The 20,216-nt window shown below is 40.7% G+C and overlaps 1 protein-coding gene across 5 annotated transcripts in view; it reads right to left on the reverse strand.

Moving 5' to 3' along the window:
* Positions 1-20,216, reverse strand: part of PLEKHH2 (pleckstrin homology, MyTH4 and FERM domain containing H2) — a 115,606-nt gene that overhangs the window by 3,513 nt on the left and 91,877 nt on the right. For 2 of the 5 annotated variants that reach the window (XM_086701214.1, XM_086701216.1), the window contains 5 exons: positions 20,097-20,194; positions 12,099-12,240; positions 6,998-7,143; positions 5,593-5,722; positions 1,617-1,703 (listed from right to left, as the gene is read on the reverse strand). In XM_086701214.1, coding sequence (XP_086557340.1) covers positions 1,617-1,703; positions 5,593-5,722; positions 6,998-7,143; positions 12,099-12,240; positions 20,097-20,194 — 603 coding nt within the window. Of the gene's footprint in view, positions 1-1,616; positions 1,704-4,092; positions 4,128-5,592; positions 5,723-6,997; positions 7,144-12,098; positions 12,241-20,096; positions 20,195-20,216 lie in introns of those variants that run through there. The other 3 variants (XR_015249252.1, XR_015249253.1, XR_015249254.1) reach the window with 3 other exon arrangements.

Genomic DNA, 20,216 nt, shown 5'->3' on the forward strand with positions numbered 1-20,216 from the left:
CATATATTTCCATTAAAATGCTGATATCAATGAAACTAACTTAACATTATATGTTAACTATACTTCACTAAAAAAGAAAAATGCTGGTATTAATTACATATAATACAAAGAATTATTTTCTAAAAGAAAATCTGTTATGATTTAAAATAGTAATGTACTAATTTTATGGAGGCATCATTTACGTTTATAATTAAAATATAGTTTGATTCTGAAGCTAATAACTCAATGCAGACAAAACAGAAAATACAAAAAGAAAATCAAAAGCACCTATATTCCAGCATCCAGTAGAAGAACACGGTTAATACCTTTGTAAATGTCCTTCAAGATCTCTCTCTATACATATTAGGTTGAACCATGTGAAACTGATACTTTTTTTTTTGAAACTGATACTTTCTAAGGTAAAAAATGGTCGGTCAAATATCGGCAAAACTATATGGTTCACCCTGATATATAGATTTTGATATATATAAACAGAAATAGTATGGTGCATATTGTTCAGGATTCTGCTTCTTTTTAAATTTAACAACAAATTATAAATATCTTCCCATGACAACAAATATACTTGTATAACATTATTTGAAATGATTTGATAATCTTTTATTTAACCAATCTCTTATTGCAGGAAATTTAAATCATTTTTTATTTGTTACTATCTTGAACAATACTTCAATGCATATATTCTGACATGTTTCATAATACACATAGCTAATTATTTCTTTAGTTGTAAATCTCAATTAGAGGAATTGTTACTTCAAAAAAGTAAGGACAATTTTGAGAATATTTCCAAGTTCTCCTGGGGAAAAGTTATATCCAGTTATATTCCCAGCACTGTAGTCTTGCTAACACTAGATATCACCATTCTTTTATTTATTTTTTATTTTTTTAAAAAAAGAGAGAGAGCAGGGGAGGGGCAGAAAGAGAGGAGGAGAGAGAGAGAATCCCAAGCAGGCTCCATGCTGTCAGTGCAGAGCCCAACTCCAGGCTCGATCTCATGAACCATGAGATCATGACCTGAGCCGAAACCAAGAGTTGGGCACTTAACCGACTGAGCCACCCAGGTGCCCCTACATTAATGTTATCTTAAAGATTCTCATTTACACAGGAAGCAATCTTCCTAACACTATAAATGAATAGTTGTTTTATGAATACAACCATGGTTGCAATTTAGTCATGGTATTTAGTATTTTCCTCATATGCAATTCAAAACCCGTCCAATCTTGTTTTAAAAGGTTAAATAACAATCACAGTTGTATTTGTAAAAATGACTATTCATGATAGTATTAGGAAGAATGTTATGGGGGCACTTGGGTGGCTCAGTTGTTTAAGCATCAGACTGTGGCTCAGGTATTGATCTAACGGTTCATGGGTTTGAGCCCTGTGCTGACAGCTCAGAGCCTGGCGCCTGCTCTGGATTCTGTGTCTCCCTCTCTCTGCCCCTACTCCCATTCATACTTTGTCCCTCTCTGTCTCTGAAAAAAATAAACGTTCAAAAAAATTTTTTTAGAAAGGAAGGATGTTATCTGTGTATAAGAAAAAGCGTATGAAGAGATCATTACCTTCTGTGTATGTACATTGAGCAATGCAAACAGTTGACTCAACGTGCAACTTAATCTTACCATGGAATTGTATTCTAAGACGCTTAAGCCATCCTCGTGGATAGCCAGCCACATGACAGTACTTCCGAGTGGTGATGGAGTTATGGGCTGTGAAGAGATGAAAACATAATAAACGCTAACCAAATCACAGAAATAGTTTTTAGTCACAATGCAGTGCAACATTTGCAACAACAACAGCAACTTATTTTTATTAAAAATATCTCCTGAAGGAGAAAAAAGAGAACACGAAACCTACGGGGGGAAAAAATCTCTCCTGGGGCAGAGGCGGTGGCATGTAATGGAAAGAGCAGTGAATCTGACAGCAGGGGACCTGGGTCTGCGTTCTCAATCTGCCATTTATTAGCTGTACAATTGGAAACGCTACTGAATCTCTCTGAGGCTCAATTTCCTCATCTTTAACATGGAACAACAGTGTTTACATCTTATTTTTCTTTTGTGTTAAGAGGCTAAGAGTTAATAAGCTTGTTGGTTTTCTATGAGGACCAAAATCCTAATGAAACAAAATACATGTGTGTTTCTAAGGTGTGTAAATGCATACTTTTTCTGAAAGTTTATTGAATCTGACACTCAAATGACTCACAATGATAGAATAAAAAGAAAAGATGAAACTGTGTGATGAATGGTAATGAGAAATACCAAATTTTCCACTAAATTCCTTATTGTAAAAAACAATGAAATTATATTAATAAAAAGAATCTCTCACCACTAAACCCCAATTAAAACCCATGAATGTTTTTGAGCATTCCACAATGATTGCTCAACAATAAGTGAATTTAACAATGACTAAAATTCTAACAAAAACTTAACTACTTTTCCTAAACCTTATGAAAGTATGCTGAGACCATAGATAAGCAACTGGGATGAATCTGTAGTATTTACACATATACTATATTTGTATAAGGTAAAAGTTATCAGAATCTCATGTATAAAAACCCCTGGGTTACTATCTACTGAGAGTCTGTTTGCTAAGGATAGGCAAGCATTAAAAGGATGCTGGGGTGCCTGGGGGACTCAGTCAGTGAAGTGTCCGACTCTTGATTTCAGCTCAGGTCATGATCCCAGGGGTTGGGCCCTGCATCAGGCTCCAGGCTGTGTGAGCCTGCTTGGCATTCTCTCTCTTTCCCTCTGCCCCTCCCCGTGCTCATGTTCTCTCTCTCTCTCTTTTTAAACAATTTAAAAAAATATATATGTATGTGTGTGTATATATAAATATATATATATATACACACACACACACACACACACACGATGCCATTTAACCTAAGCCATTGAACCCCCAGTCCTTTGACAAACAAAATGTTGTTTTTATTGTCCTTTGGTCAAACAAAATATGGCATATACATGCAATGGAATATTATTCAGCTTTTAAAAAGAAGGAAATTTGGACACACGTTACAACACTGGATGAACCTTGAAGACATTCTGCATAGAAAAATAAGCCAATCACGAGGATGTAGAGAAAGAGGAACCCTTCTGCACTGTTGGGGGGAATGTAAACTGGTGCAGCCACTCTGGAAAACAGTGTGGAGGTTCCTCAAAAAGTTAAAAATAGAACTACACTACAACCCAGCAACTGCACTAGTAGGTATTTATCCAAAGGATACAAAAATGCTGATTCGGAGGGACACTTGCACCCCAATGTTTATAGCAGCACTGTTGACAATAGCCAAATTATGGAAAGAGCCCAAATGTCCATTGACTGATGAATGGATAAAGAAGATGTGGTATGCATATAAAATGGAATACTACTCAGCGGTTAAAAAGAATGAAATCTTGCCATTTGCAACAACATGGATGGAACTAGAGGGTATTATGCTAAGCGAAATTAGTCGGTCAGAGAAAGACAAATATCATATGATTTCACTCATATGTGGAATTTAAGATGAAAACAGATGAACATAGGGAAGGGAAGCAAAAATAATATAAAAAACAGAGAGGGAGACAAACCGTAAGACACTCTTAAATACAGAGAACAAACTGAGGGTTTCTGGAGGGGTTGTGGGTGGGGGGATGGGCTAAATCAGCAAGGGGCATTAGGGAGGGCACTTGTTGGGATGAGCACTGAGTATCATATGTAAGTGATGAATCACTAAATTCTATTCCTGAAATTATTATTACACTGTATGTTAACTAACTTGGATTTAAATGAAAAAATAATAATAATTTAAAAAACGAAAAAAAGAAAAAGGAGCCAACCACAAAAGGACAAATATTGTATGATTCCTCTTACATGAGGTTTCTAGAGCAGTCAAATACACAGAACAGGAAGCAGAATGGCGGATATCAGGGCCCCGGGGGAAGGGAGAATAAGGAGTATGGAGGTTTAATCTGGGAAGATGAAAAAGTTGTGGAGATGGATGGTGGTGAGGGGAGCATGATAATGTGAATGTGCTTAATGCCACAGAAACGTACACTTAAAAACGGCTAAAATAGGGGAAAAAGTTAAAACGGTGTATTTGATAGTATATATACTTACAGCCCCCGATGGATGCTATTAAGCAAAGGAGGTGTCTGCATAGAATAAAGAAAGAAGAGTAAAGAAAAGATGCCAGTCATGCAACAAGCAAATGCTACATCATTATTTAATAATATTTCTGTGCTAAAAAAGCACAGAGCACATAATCAAAGAAGAATATTTAGTATTCCTTCTGATGCTGAAATCAGAGTTAAAATTCAGTGTAAAATGCTACTCTACAGTTCAAATCTAGTCCTTACATTTGTAAAAAACATGTTCAACTCCTTGCAAATATATTCATTTCACAGATGTTTAAGCATAATGACAGCACCCACTTACTCATTACCATACAGCTTTCAGTACCAGGAGCAGTATAATTTCTTACCTCACAATGATACTGCCACTCATGGAATTAGAATGAGAAGATACCCTAGATTTTACTTTTCTAGCCTGAGTTGTCACTTACAGATGATAAAAATGAGGTTCAGAGAGGCTAACTGACTTGCCCAAAGTGGCACAGCTATTCAGCAAAAATGTATTACGTGGTATTTACATGCAAAGAATAACGGTGTGCACAAGATGAGGATTTCAGGATCAGTGAGTCTACACCCTCAAGATGCCTACAACTTATTAATGAGGACAGACCAAACACATACACACATACACCACAAAACAAGGAGTATTTTAGGAGCCTGAGAGACTACAAAGTGACATGGTTCCACAGAAAGAAGGGTTCAAAAAGTACAGTTCTTCTCTTGGGTATTGGGCTGGCCACCTGCTGGCAGGGCTCACCTCTCCTTCCTCAGTATTCCCACAGCGCCCTGTCCCTGTCACTCTTAACCATGTTCACTCTACGGTGCTTGTTTGCGGGCCTGTTGCAACACTGGATTGTGGGGTCCCGGAAGTTTGGGTACAACCCATCTGAAACCATGGGCTTATGTATCTCTAGATACATAATGTTTGGCAAACAGAAGTCACTAGACATTAAATAAACAAGCAAACGAGTGAGAGAGTAAATGATAAATGGGTGAGAGGATGCATGGATGCGGACAAGAAAGTGGAGTTCAGCTGCTGCCTTCAGTCTAGTGATGAGCCTGCAGAATGCAGGTGACTTAAGGTTGGCGGCAAGACGGAGAAGCTGGTGACACTCCTGCCCTTTCCTTAGTGTCCCTTCATGGTTTTCTTTTCTTTTCTTTTTACATTTATTTTAGAGAGGGAGGGTGTGAGCGGGGGAGCGGGGCAGAGGGAGAGAGACAGAGAATCTTAAGCAGGCTCCACGCTCAACTTGAAGCCCAATGCAGGGCTCGATCCCACAACCCTGAGATCATGACCTGAGCTGAAATCAAGAGTCAGATGCTCAACAGACTGAGCAGCCCAGGCATCCCGCCTTATTTTCTTTTTAAAAGCCGGATATACTAAACTTGGGGTCACCATGGTCACTGTGTTACTTCAGTGAACTGCACAGGGGCAACTATACAGGTGAACATTTCTATTCCGCATCTCCCTCCCATCCTTTCTTACTTTTGCAAGAAATAACTTGGCACCAAAGAATGGCCACTTCCTGGCTACTGTCAAGTAAATGCGCACACAATCAGCAGCACTGTGTCCCCGGAGGGCCATCCATCTGGTTGACAGTCGCTGGCAGAGCTGCCTAAGAAAAGAACAGAAACGAAAACGCAAAAGCAAAAACAAGAACATAAACAGTGTATCCTCCTCCCAAGGGAAAGCTCTCCTTGAGCCAATCCTGGGACAATTGGGGTACTGAGGTGTCACCCAGGAGGAGCTGTGATCTTGTGACTCCCATCTCACCACTGTCCACCCTTGTCCTTTTGGCACATTCCTCTCACTAAATTCTCATACTATTAGTGCTTTCAGCATGATCCAAGTTCCCCATTGGGCAAAGTTAAAAAAAGTCTGATAAGCTAACATCAAACCTTAGTGTAAATTAGTTTTAAAAGGTAATTTCTCATTGGAATGGCTTTCATTTTTAAAGAGAAGTACAAGACATTGAAACCAAAGAATGAATCCCTAATGGGGGAATTTTAGGTACTACCACCCCTGGCTTAGAGAGATGTTAGCTGCAGGGGAGATGCCTTAAATAAAATCACAATGGCAACTGCTTACTTCTACAGAGACAAGAGCCTGATCTTTTTTTTTTTTTTTTTTTTTTTTTAGCGTTTGTTTATTTTTGAGACAGAGAGAGACAAAGCATGAATGGGGGAGGGTCAGAGAGAGGGAGACACAGAATCTGAAACAGGCTCCAGGCTCTGAGCTGTCAGCACAGAGCCCGACGCGGGGCTCGAACTCACGGACCACGAGATCATGACCTAGGCCGAAGTCGGCCACTTAACCGACTGAGCCACCCAGGCGCCCCAAGAGCCTGATCTTAAATGTTTCTATTTTGGAAAACTCATTGAATTGGATTTGCCTCTATTTTTAAATTGAATTACCCTTTCTTCATATAGTCTCTAAAACCAAAATTCCAAATTAGTTGAATTCAATTAAAAATTTATATTAAAAAAATCTTGTGTAGGCAGATTGTTTTTATTCTAATCTGTTTATAATAGAATACCACAAGAGATACAACTTTTTGGTAAACACTTCATAACACTAAACACAGTACTGGCCATTTTTTTTTCTTTTTATTAGTAGGGTTAATTTGGACAAGAATGAATAAGATCAAATGAAAAGTAGATCTTCTAACTTAAGATAAACATCTTTTCTTTAAAACTTTAAATACGGATTCTCAAGTTTCTAGGCCCATCTTAAATGAGAAGATCGATAACCTCTTGGTAGTCAACAGTATTAAAAAAATCTTAAGAAAATGATCACGTATAATGATTTTCATCTTTAAAATTTGAACAGAAAAATATCACCAAGACACCAGTGTGACTCTACCCTTAAAGAGTCACAAGTACTTCCTTACCTTAACTGTTCTTCAGAGGAGTCATCTCTATACCTTTTAGGATAAAATTTTTCTATGACTTGTTTTAGAGTTTGATTTGCTTTGCACTGATTAGGAACATGCCCTGCTGGAGTCGAAAAGGGTCTTTCAAAATCTCCAATCTCCACCTAATTGCAAATCCAAAAAGAAAATGAAAGGTATTGAAGAGTTTTTTTTTTTTAATTAGTTTCATTGTTTCTGAACATTCTTTATAATATATAAATCTATTTGTCATGATTGTGTGATTATGGAATTTATAACCATACATAAGTATTAATAAAATCTAAATTCCATTTGAATTCTAATTTAGAAAAAAATCTGTAATTCAAACATTTCAATTCCATTTCTACATCAACCACTCTTGGTTAATGCTGCCATCTAGTAGTATTTGCTAAGGGCCACTAATACTATTAGCTATAAGAGCATAGGATAATTTTTTGTTTTTAGGGTACTAGTTGCTAATAATAAAGCAAAATGGGAGCTAATAATAAAAGACAAAAGAGTTATAAAGCTATGAGAAATCTCAGAAAAGTATTATTTGTACTTAAAGGTCTCCACTGAATATAATGGGAGTAAGAATGACATTCTCATTACTGTCTTCCTAGATTTTCTGCATAAATGGTTCTGTATCCATCTACTTGCCCTATTATTTTGGGAATAGAGTCCTGTATTTCCCTTTCATCTTGAATGAAAGAATGTTCAATCCTTATCTCTATGAACAGGCTACACAGATGCCATTCTCTACCCACCCACCCATCTCTCTATCCACTCATCCACCCATTCATTCGTCCAAACCTATATGGAGTCTCCATTATATGTCAGGCACATATTAAGTGAAGTGAGAAAAAACAAACAAACAAACAAACAAAAAAAAACAGCTGAGCACAGTTCCTACCCTCAAAGAGTTTATTGTCTAACAGAGGAGGCTGAAGTATAAACAAGTTGAGTATAAACAAGTTGTTTATATTTGTAACGACCCATGTCAAGTGCCTTATATAGGGTACCAAAGAGGGCTCAAGGAGGGAAATGGAGTGGGGACATTCAGATGAATGTCCTACTGATCATTCACATCCTTACCTACAACACTCCCCAATAAACAGATGGAGGGTTCCATCCAGACTAGGCTGGGTCTCCATCTCAAGGGGATGTTCTGCCTCCAGGTAAGCTGTTAGCACAACTAGCCTCTGAGATTCTGACCCCTGTGGCTTCTATTTTCTAGCTCTTAGTTTGATCCATTGCCATCTAAATTCCTTAGCTGAACCTTACACTTACAGTGTATTCTACCTTTCCAGGTTCTCTGACCAGTTTCTTAGTTGTTGGTTTCTTGGCTTGGCCCTGCTATTCAACTCTCATCCTCATTTCCTACCTCCTTCCCTAATTTCCCCACACTAAAGATAAGCTGTCCATCTGTTCTTCAAACATACTGAAATCCTTCCCCCAGAGCAAGCTTTTTATTGTCCTCACCTATCACCAGACCATACTCGGCACAGCTATCTGTGAAACCTAAGAGCAAGCTTAATCCCCCAAGGAGATGGCAGTTGGACAACCAACAGTCACAAAAATAGGCCATTCAAGGCAACGTTTTCTCTTAGGGAACCGTACAGTGGAATCTCCAAGGTCAGTGTCAGGAGGAGCACATAAATGTTTGCAGGATAACTGAAAATCAACTCAGAGAGTTCCCAATATGACTCACGTCAACACGATGCCCTACCAGACACTATGCACAATGATTAATGATCAGCTCCAGGAATTTCCTAAGAAAGAGAGTATCAACAAGGGCCTAGAGATAGTCAAATCTTCAACAGAAAGAACTTTTCTTCTACAGATCTCAGATGAGTATATTTAATTTGTCTTCACAAAGACTACTCTGAGGAAAAGAGTTCGGAGATATTATTTAATTTTCCTTTCATAGATGGAGAAATTATACTTTTCAGTCAGTAACATGTTCAGAATTTTCTAGGTGTACGCATAGTCTTACCTCCCTACTCTTTCCTTAAATTCATCTAAAACATGTTAGAAGTATATCTCTCTCAAAGACATTATAATTTTTCTCAGAAAAACTTTCTGATAAAATTAAAAATTGAAAGAGGACGACTAACTTAAATTTTAGTGAAAATGAGAGTGATTTTAAAGAGATGCCTTTAGAGGACTAGAACCTAGAATGGCAAGGGATAGGAAATCATACCTAATCCTATCACCAAGAAAGTTTGTGACCTATTTGTCTTTTCCTTAGCTTTTCATTGCTTGCAAAATGAGAACCCTCAGTGCAGCAGGGATGCTTTAAAGTTTGGAGGACCATAAAATTGTTATAAAAAGTAAACTCAATTATTAACTATTCATTCATCCAATGGAGAATGGACTATGTGTAAGGCACTGTGCTAGGTACAAAGATGAATAGGGACAGCCCTTTCCCTCAGGGAGGCTACAGCCAGTGGTGTGAAGCAGAAACAAATGAATAATAATAAACCTTTGAGGTAAAGACAGTACCGTGCAGGACATGACAAAAACCCCAAGAGGGACACTTAACCCACGCAGGCAGAATTCAGGAAGGCTTCCTGGAATTAGTGACACCTCAGATGAAAATTGAAAGATAAATTGAGGGGCACCTGGGTGGCTCAGTCAGTTAAGCATCCGACTCTTGGTTTCGGCTCGGGACATAATCTCTCAGTTATGGGTTCGAGCCCCACGTCAGGCTCTGTGCTGACAGCAAGGAGCCTCCTTGGGATTCTCTCCCTCTGCCCCTCGACCAATTGCTCTCTCTCAAAATCAATCAATCAATCAATAAATTTTTTAAAAAAGGATACATTGAAAGTAACAGGTGAAGGAATGGGGGTTGAGATGTTTCAGGTGGAGCAGACAAATAAGTACACAGAAGAGGTAAGAAAAAGTGAGCCATATGCAAGTCAGGGAATTGTGCAGGGAACCAAAGTTTCCATTTTGCTGGAGCATAAAGTTCAAAGCAGGGAATATTAACAGATGACGCTGGAGAGGCAGGTGGAGTGCAGCTCACAAATGCCCTGTGTACACAAGGGAATGACAGCGAGATCCACCTGTCGGCTAGATCTCCACCCCAATTCCAGAGCTTCCAAACAGAGCACCACGGCTCAGCCTCCCAGCCGGGTCTTAAGAAAATGGCGGCCCCCACTTCCTGTCCCTCTTTCCGGACGTTGCTCTTGCCACCCAACCGCCATTCTGTGGGGAAGCACACGCAGCCACATGAAGAAGCCACGCGTAGGTGTTCCCACTGATGGCCCCAGCTCAAGTCCCAACTAACAGCCAGCGCCAGACACCAGACGTGTGAGTGAACTCTGCAGCGGCAGAGTCACAGCCAGCCTTCGAGCAAGGCCAGCTGCGGCCATATGCAGCAGAGACCAGCTGTCCTTACTCATCCCTGCCCAAACTATTATGTTAAGTGGCTGAGTCCTGCAGTCATTTCTTTATGTAGCAATAGCTAACTAGAACAATCTCTCCAGCATCTGGGTGGAGCACAGATTTGTAGGGGATCAGACCAGAGAAAGGCTCATGAGCTAGAAGCCTGCTGCAGGAGAGCAGGCTGGACGCGATGGTGGTCCGACACCCAGCAATGATGACCAAAATGCAGACGAGTGAAGAGGAGAATGTATCTTAGAGTTACAATGGGCAGGATGTGGTGACTGGTGGGACCGAGTGAAAAGGAGGGCAAGTCGGTGATGATTCCTGGACTCGAAGCTTGCATGAGGAGACAGCAGCACAGTGAAGATACAGAAGGTGAAGGAAAAGGAGAGAAGACAGTTCGGTTCCTGCTGGGCCGAATTTAAGGAGTGCATGAGAGAAGTGAACTGGAGAGAAAAGATTTGGGAACCCCCGGCACAGGTGGTAAATAAAGAGATGTCCTGGGACGGTGTGCACTGTGCAAGGACCACAGACTTCGGGAGATCTAAGCCTTTGTCCCAATGACGTATCACAGAGTTGCCTTAACACTGTTCCTTAATTAAGCTGTGCAGAGACTCATTTGTGGTGCAGACTGTGAGCTGCCTCTTACGACTCTTCTCTCTTTTCCGAGTAATAAAAACCTTGGACTTACTTAGGAGCTGTGCTCCTTGCCAGCCAGCTAAGACCATATTTGCTAGTCTCCCTTGTAGGCTGGCAAGGCCATACAACCAAGTTCTGACCAGGGAGACATAAATGGAAGTGTTCTCTGGGTAACTTCTGGAAAGTTTCTCAAAGGAGGAAAGGCATGCCCTGCTTCAGCCCTTCCTCCATCCTGATGCCTGGGACACTGATGTAATAGCTGGAGCTCTGGTAGATCTCCAGGACCATGAAAAGGACATGTTAGGGAAAGAAGAATGGAGAGCAAGATAAAGCCCATGCCTCTGGCGACTCTGCAGAGGTGCCAGATTGCCTGTCTCTCTACGTGACAGACAAATACCTTTCTATTTGGATTAAGTCACTATTGATTTCTGCGTGTGTTTATAAACGTCTGAACTTAATCCTATCGGTACAATAGGTAAATAAAAGAAAGTGCTCTAGTCTTTTAAAAGACCCATTCCTTTTTTTTTTTTTTTTTTTTAGTATTTATTTAGTTTTGGGAGGGCGCAAGCAGGGGAGGGGCAGAGAGAGCAGGACAGAGGATCGAAGCGGGCTCTGCGCTGACAGGCTGACAGCAGCGAGCCTGATGCAGGGCTCGAACTCACGAACCATGAGATCATGCCCTGAGCCGAAGTCGGACGCTCACCGATTGAGCCACCCAGATGCCCCGAAAAGATCCATTCCTATTAGATTACTGAATGATTTCAGCACGGCATCTTCAGCCCTGCAACTCTACACTGAAATTCCTTTACTAAATGCAGAGCCTAGTGGGATACTGTTAAGATAACTAAGAAACCAGGTTCCACGAGGAATACTGTCTCAGTCAACATCACCGCCGTGGTTGTCAGCAATTCAGAGTCAAACTGTAATTATATGCCTGTAAGTTTTAAGGTGTTAATCACAGCAACGTGAATTTAAAGAATTACAAGGTATATTGTTTTGCTATACTTCAATCAATGTAGAAATTAGGATCTTACCTTTAACAAAATATTACTTTATAAAACATGGAAGTTACCTGAGCTAAAAGAGCTGCCATTTCTAATGCCAGGTCCTTGTTCAGAGGAAAAAGTCCGTTTATTATTTGATCATTTGTCTGATACATTAACAGCAACTTTTCTCTATCAGTCTCTCCGCGAGCTTGCATTGAGAAATACAGTCTTAAAAGAAGAGGAAATCTTTCGTTACATGGTATTCTTACAAAGAAAGAAAGGAAAGACAAATCCAGGGGACTGATACAGGGTTATTCTAAGGTAGTTCTCTATGTGATACAAACTTAGAGCATGACTCTCAGTCCATCTCTGTTTCTGTTTCATATTAATGTTTCCAGCAAACAGAGGAAAAGCTGCTTTGAGGTTAAGGAATGCTTCTATGCTATTTTTTTTTTTTTTTTTTTGCCCTAAAATACCCAATCCTTTACTGAGGAAGGACCTAAGGTACTGAACGAAATTAAATATGCCCCTTCTTGTAAGGAATGCTGATGTAACCCTTCAATTCAATGGGCTGTATAAAAGCAATTGTCAAAACACTCATGATCTTTCCTAAATACCTTGGAAATATCACGGAAGAGAAAAATGAAGATCTGAATTCAAACTCAACATCAGGGGCGCCTGGGTGGCTCAGTCAGTTAAGCATCCAACTTCGGCTTAGGTCATGATCTCGCGGTTCATGGGTTTGAGCCCTGCATCAGGCTCTGTGCTGACACTCAGAGCCTGGAGTCCTGCTTCGGATTCTGTGTCTCCCTCTTTCTCTGCCCCTTCCCCCACTCACACACACACTCTCTCTCTCTGTTTCTTTATCTCAAAAATAAATAAACATTAAAAAAATTTAAAAAATCAACATCAAATTGGGAGTGGCAGTTTTCTCTGGAGGGTCTAAAAGATATTACTTGTACATTTTAACTTTTTTTCCCCCCACATCCAGGTAAGCATCTTTAGGAGCTCAAACATAGTTTACATGTGGATATTATTACTTGTTGAAATAGGAGATATCTTCTGTTTGCCTAGGAGGACTTCAGCATTTCAGTGATCTTCTTTATTTATTCACTATGCCACTCCACTATTCGGGAGACCTCTGGGGGCTCTGACTTCAGACTGCAGACCAGGCACAGGGTGCTATAAATGCTGTAGATGTTACGACGATGGGGTGGGTAAGCAATACACTGCTCTACTTGAATGTTGGCAGGACAACAGAGTGGCAGGAAAAGAGAGATTTAGATTCAGCATGTGTTAGGAATGTGCCCAATTAGCTCTAAGTGGATTTTCAGCTTTTCCTCCCCACACCCTTCCAGGAGAGGACACACTGGCATCAGTTACAGTATCTTTCACACTAATTATTTCTGTTGGCAGGGAATCCCAGGGAAGCATGGTGGGTGGACTCTGAAAAGCTCTTCCCTCCCATGACTTTGATAATTCTTCCCACCCACCACACTTAGGAATCGCCAACCCATGCAATCATTCAGAGTGGTCTCTGGAAAAAAACAAATCCTAAGCCCTACTCATCTGTGACTGCATGATGATAAGCTGCTAACTCACAGAAGACTATGGCTGGGCAATAGAGTCTAATAGAGTCTAAATTCAAAATGCTACTAGGGTGCCTGGGTGGCCCAGTCGGTTAAGTATCTGACTCTTGATCATGGTTCAGGTCATGATCTCACAGTTCATGAGTTCGAGCTCCACATTGGGTTCTGCATTGATGGTATGGAGCCTGCTTGGGATTCTGTCTCTCCTTCTCTCTGCTCCTCCCCTGCTTGTGCGCTCTCTCTCTCAAAATAAATAAATAAACTTAAAAAAAAGAGAGAGAGAGAGAATGCTATCAGCAAAGTGATATAAAACAAAGAGAATAAAGTTTAAGAAGAAAGCCCTCTCTTTTCAGCATAGCTTATTTCCTCCACTTGAAGTTAAGAACTATGTCTTACTCTGGTTTAAGTAAGGTTCTTAATAAAAGTTTGAATTGATAATAAAGGTAGAGGGAAAAAAGGACCAGATATGCAAACAGGTGCGGGCAAGAAGACCTAAAGTGCATTTTCTATTCTTATTGGCATTCTGGAAAGATGGACCTGGGAGGGGAAATGAAGCACTATGATCAAAAAGGGAAAAGCAATCCAGGGCAAGTATATAGGAAGACAATACGTACAATCGTTGACTGAAGCTCCTAAAGAAACAGTCTGCACTCCAACGACTGTACAAGGACTTGGAGAGAATGTGGAAAGGAACCAAAGAGTCACAAAAATGATCAAGAATCAGAAACTCAAATCCACAGTCTTGGACAGACGAGGTGCCAGGGGAATGTGATGTGAGTGTCCCCAAAATGACCAGCTTCTAGGCACTCCCTAGTCCCAAAGAGGCCTGCAGCAGAGGAAGTGGGCTTCTCTTCTGCAGGCAGGGCCTGGGTTAGACAGCAGGGTATCTGCAAATGTGCACCTCCTCACTTGATACCAGGAAGCGGAATACTGTGGGATGGAAATGTTCAGGACCAGTTCTGACCCCTGGACACTGCTTCTGAACGCGGTAGGGCTCTCAGCGCTGCTGGGGAACCCATTGTTTGCCTCCAACTGGCTCCGTATTTCGTTCCTAAGAGCATTTACATCCTACTGTTGTCTTTCTCCTCCCTTTGTTAACTTGCTGAAGGGGCAGCTTGCCTTCACCTTCCAGTTACCTTCCCGTCACTCCTCCATCCACCATGGTCTACGGATAACACCACTGAACTGCAGTCGTGAACCCCCCACCCCCCACCCCTTGCCTGCCGCTGCCTCTCTGGCTACCATCTCAAGTCACCTGCTCAGAAAGCACCACTCTGCAAAGGCTTCCTCTATGGTCCCACAATGTCTTGTATATACGCATGTTATATTCATGGTAAGAGCCAATAGTGGTGGACGTTTACTGTGTGGCTAGAGCCAAGTGCTGTACATTTGCCAACATACAGTCCTTCAGACAACCCTAGAAGCAGGCACCATTTCCATTTCATATAGAGGGCATTGAGGCACAGAGATGGTAAGTGACTTACTCAAGGCCACACAGTGAGTGGGAGAGCCAGGATTCTAACCCAGGCAGTTTCTCTTCAGAGGCCCTATTCTTCACTACTCTGCTCTACTGTTTCTGTTACAGCATTAATGACATTGCTAAGATTTCATGCCTGTTTCTCCCTATAAACTGTAAGCTTCTAAAGGGTAGAAGCTTATACCTTTGAACCCTCTATTCACCTTTGAACCCCCAGGGCTTCCACAAGGTCTGGCCCTGGAACACACTGAACAGATTGTTTCCTGAATGAATGGGTAAATGAGTGGTAGTAAGAATTGCCAATCATGGGAATTATTTGCCAAAACAGCCTGAAAAATCCCCTTCTGTAGTCTTAGGTAGTTTCCTCACCTGTAAGATGGAGATAATAGTGATACTGGTCTCATAGGGGAGTCGTGAGGATTATATGAGAAGATGCATACAAGGAGCTCAGCACCAGGCCTGGTGTGTGGTAAGTGGTCAGTAAATGTTGGTTATTATTATTATTATTACCACTTGTATCACTAGGGTTCTTGTCTAGAGGTCTTCAGAATCACAAAAGTCCCTTCCTTCCGGAATTTTTTTTGTTTTATTTTAAAAAAAATTTTTTTAATCTTTATTTTTCAGAGAGAGACAGACAGTGCGAGCGGGAGAGGAACAGAAAGAGAAGGAGGCACAGAATCCAAAGCAGGCTCCAGGCTCTGAGCTGTCAGCACAGAGTTCCATGCAGGGCTCGAACCCACAGACCGAGAGAGCATGACCTGAGCCGAAGTCAGATGCTTAACTGACTGAGCCACCCAGGCGCCCCTGTTTTGCTTTGTTTTGTTTTACGGTACAACAGCCTTTACTGTTTGCAACAGGAAGTGGAAGAGGACGGGACATGGGCACGACAGCTCTGGCACCCGGGGAAGTTTCAAAGACCTACTCTGTCTCTGTCCCCCAAAAAAGCGATTCTGGAAATTTTTTTAGTGTAAACATGGCTGGAAGAAATCGGATAAACTAGATGACCTGCCAAGATGTTTCCTGGCTTAGTAGCCAATGGATACAGGTGCTAAAGCGGCAGAGATGGGAACGTTCACCTATGCTCCAAAAAGTAAGAATTAAAAAGCAGTACTGAAAATAATCTTCTTTTTTTTTTTTAATTTTTAATTTATTTTTGAGGGAGCACAAGCGGGAGAGGGGCAGAGAGAGGGGGATAGAGGATCTGAAGCAGGCTCTGCGCTGACAGCAGCGAGCCCGATGTGGGGCTTGAACTCAAGAACCATGAGATCATGACCCGAGCCGAAGTTGGACGTTCAACCAACTGAGCCACCCAGGTGCCCCTGAAAATAAATCTTCTTAAAAAATGTTTATTTATTTATTTTGAGAGAGAGAGAGAGAGAGAACTAGCATGAGTGGGGGAGGGGCAGAGAGAGAGAGGGAAAGAGAGAACCCCAAGCAGGCTCCATGCTGCCAGTGCAGAGCCCGATGTGGGGCTCCATCCCATGAACCATGAGTTCATGACCTGAGCAGAAGTCAAGAGTCGGACGCTTCACCGACTGAGCCACCCAAACGCCCCTGAAAATAATCTTTTACTTCATAAACGGGGGTAGGAAGGGTTCTTCAGGGAAGGACCCTTGCCGATTCCAGTTTGTTAAAAACATGTCTTGACTTTTGCGGTTTCAAATACACAGTAAGAAAGCAAATTAAACAAGCAGCTTAAGCATAAATAGAATTTAAATGTTAGTTTCCAAAGGACTGTCTATAAGAATAGGTTCAAATGTTATTAATTAGATCTTTAACCTCTGCATCTAAATAATCAAAATTCCATAACTTACTAAATATAAATACAAATTCCATGATAGAGAGCTGGTGTCTAGTTTCGCTTATTACAGGGCTGCTTGACAGATGAAGCATTGAGTCCTTGGCTGCATGATAGGTCACAGCCAGTCCCCCTTCTAACTGTGTCACTGGAAATTAGGGCTCATTGTCTAAGCTATTTATACACATATGCAAAGTGCAACCATATTTAGAAGCATAGTACTTTCTCATAGCTGTGGCTAGCCAGCCATTTCAGACCTCTGTTAAAAATTAAACCTTTTGGTTGAGTTGCTTTTTTTTCTGATGTCAAAGATAGTGTCATGGGACTTTTTTTTTTTTTTTTACAAGGCAATCTTTATTATGTATTATTCACAACTCTTTGTCCCTTCTAGTGCCATTTGCTAGACTTGGATTATTACTCTTATTCTCTTTCTAACTACCTTTCTGCATTTCATCCAAATTTAATTTGGGTTTTAACCATAGCTATCACAGACAGAATTAGTATGTATTAAGCATTCATAAGGTACACATTATTAGGAATAGTCTTAGACATGGAAATAATTCCATTTAGTTCCAATAAAACCAAATGAGAATTCCTGAACCTCTCTCCATAAAGTTATATGGCAGGTCAAGTCCAGGAGCTGGCTGTCTTCAACAAAAGGTAACATTAAGAGACAGGGCAGCAATGGGGATCTCCAGATCAGTGCTTCTCGAAAGTCAGTATGTGTAAGAATCACCTGGAGAATTGCTAAAACACAGATTCTTTAATGTCCAGAGATTCTGCTGGACTCAGTAGGTCTGTAATGGTGCCTAATAATTTGCATTTCTTTTTTTTTTAAGTTTATTTATTTATTTTGAGAGAGAGAGAGGGAGAGAGAGAGAGAGAGAGAGAGAGAGAATCCCAAGCAGACACCACACCATCAGCGGGGAGCCTGACACAGGGGTCAAACCTACAAACTGTTGAGATCATGACCTGAGCCGAATCAAGAGTCAGACACTTAACCACTGAGCCACCCAGGCGCCTCAATAATTTGCATTTTTAATGTGTTTCCATGGGATCCTGAAGTTGCTGGTCTAGGGCCCTCTCTTTGAGAATAACTGCTCCAGCAACCATAGGACTAAACCAAAATCATCTGGAAAGTCCAAGTCTTCCAGCCTGCTACTCTTGCCAGTCACCAAAGGACCACAGATAAAGGCTACCATCAGTGGAAATGGGTTCTTCCAGGAGAGCCTATTAGATTTCCATTAGCTAAGTAATCCTGCTTATCTCCAGGAAGTAGGATTTTAAAACCTTAGATATCAAAGCTTAACAGTCACCTTCTTGTTACTCAGAACTCTTGCAAATTGCCATAGTTCATGAGCGCCTAAACAGAGAAGCTCCAATGGCTCATGACCACCATTTATTCAGATCAAAGGAATCCATTCAAATAGTGGGTGGCCTTTAGTGGCTGAAGGTAGGAGAGGAGTCTACAATAGGAATGCACCACATTTATTTAACCGTTCCCCTAGTAATAAACATGTAAGTCCCTTCCAACACTTATTTTTCACTGTTATAAAATCCATGGCAAGGAAGAAACTGGGGTATACTGGAATACTCTCGTTCATGCATATGGATATATCTGTGGGACTGATAATTAGAAAAAGAAATCCCAAATTGGATCAAAGGCTATCACATTCTTTATGTATATAGTGTCTTTACTTCTTACATTCCAGTTTTAGGACTATAACCATCTTTCAAAAGCCTCTGAAAGAAGTAACTACTTCACCAGTAATTCCACCAGTAATTCTTTCATTCTCATATTTTAGATTCCTTATTTTATAGACTATAAGAGCCAAATAAAATCATCAAAATACCTTTTCATTTTTTTTGTACAGTTAATTGTCACCTGGTCAATGAACACTGTTTACTAAGTACTACCTTCTGCTGACACATGGAAGAAAAGAAGATATTTTTAAAAAAGAAACAAGGAAAATCTAGTTTCTGATCATATGCCAAAGTATATTAAAATTGTATCTGTTGGGGGCCCCTGGGTGGCTCAGTCGGTTAAGTGTCCAACTCTTGATCTCACCTAAGCTCAGGTTTGTGAGTTTAAGCCCCACGTCGGGCTCTGTGCTGACGGTGCAGAGCCTACTTGGGATTCTCTCTCCCTCTGTCTCTGCTCCTCCCCTGCTAGCTCTCTTTCAAAACAAATAAATAAACTTACAAAAAAACTGTATCTGTTGGGAAGATATGTGCTCCAGGCCCACTGGCTTTTCCCCAGTTCCTGAAACCCTCCAAGCAGCTTTCCCTCTACAGGCTTTGGAACATCCTTTTCTATTCATTTCTATGCTGCCACTTCCAGCCCCCTTCTGACCCTGGCATAAACATCATTTCCTCAAAGAAGTCTCCCGATGCCTCCAATCTAGGTCAGGTCTCTTCCTGTGTGCTCTTACAGGACCACATTCTTTTCTTTCAGAGAACTTAGTGTGTAATTATGTGTTCATTAGAGTCATTGTATGATTAACTAGACTATAAATTCAAAAGATCAGGGACTGTGTTTATGTCTGCTTCTGTTATCACTTTATTCAGAGCATCTAGCTGAGTGCCTGGCTTACAGGTGAAGCTCAAAAATTACAGAGGGAAAAAGAGGGAATCTGAAAGAATGAGAATATGAGTATGTGACTTCTTAAAAGACTTGAGTGAACAGAAACATTTCTTCTTTTAAAAAAATTCTTTTAAGTTTTATTATTTAAATAATCTCTATACCCTACATGAGACCTGAACTCATGACCTTGAGATCAAGACTCGCATGCTCTTCTAACTGAGCCAGCCAAGCGTCTCAGAAATATTTCTTCTTACTGCAGATCTCCAGTAGGGTATTTGAGTATTTAGTCTTTATGAAAAGATTGTGACGTTAAAGAAATTTTTGAAAGTGAAAAAAATTCACCCTTGTACCGACCACCCTAAGAGAGAAGCTATTCTTTCTTATAGTTTTTTTCTAATCTTTGTCCACATGCATATTTTTATAAAATACAGCCATCCATGACATGAAGAGACTAGAGCTAGAAACAAAATCTTATGTGACAGTTTCTTCTTAGAGAAGTAGAGTTTCCTTTTACAGAAAAACGAACACACAAACAAATACTGTAACTTGCAAGGCTATTCAATAGAAAGCCATAGGCGCATGATATGAGCGTAACAGTACACACATATTTTGGTGTTTGGATACGGCATTACACACCTGTTTTTATAAGTTAGACGAACAGTTCTCGTACCTTCCCATTTCCCAGGCTGCTGTTCTTTGGAAGCCTGTTCCCACTTAGAAATAATGTCACAAATCTAGAAGGGAAGTGGAAATTGG

Source organism: Puma concolor, chromosome A3 (assembly GCF_028749965.1).
Source record: "Puma concolor isolate L17-30 chromosome A3, mPumCon1.1.hap2, whole genome shotgun sequence".
Classification (NCBI taxonomy): domain Eukaryota; kingdom Metazoa; phylum Chordata; class Mammalia; order Carnivora; family Felidae; genus Puma; species Puma concolor.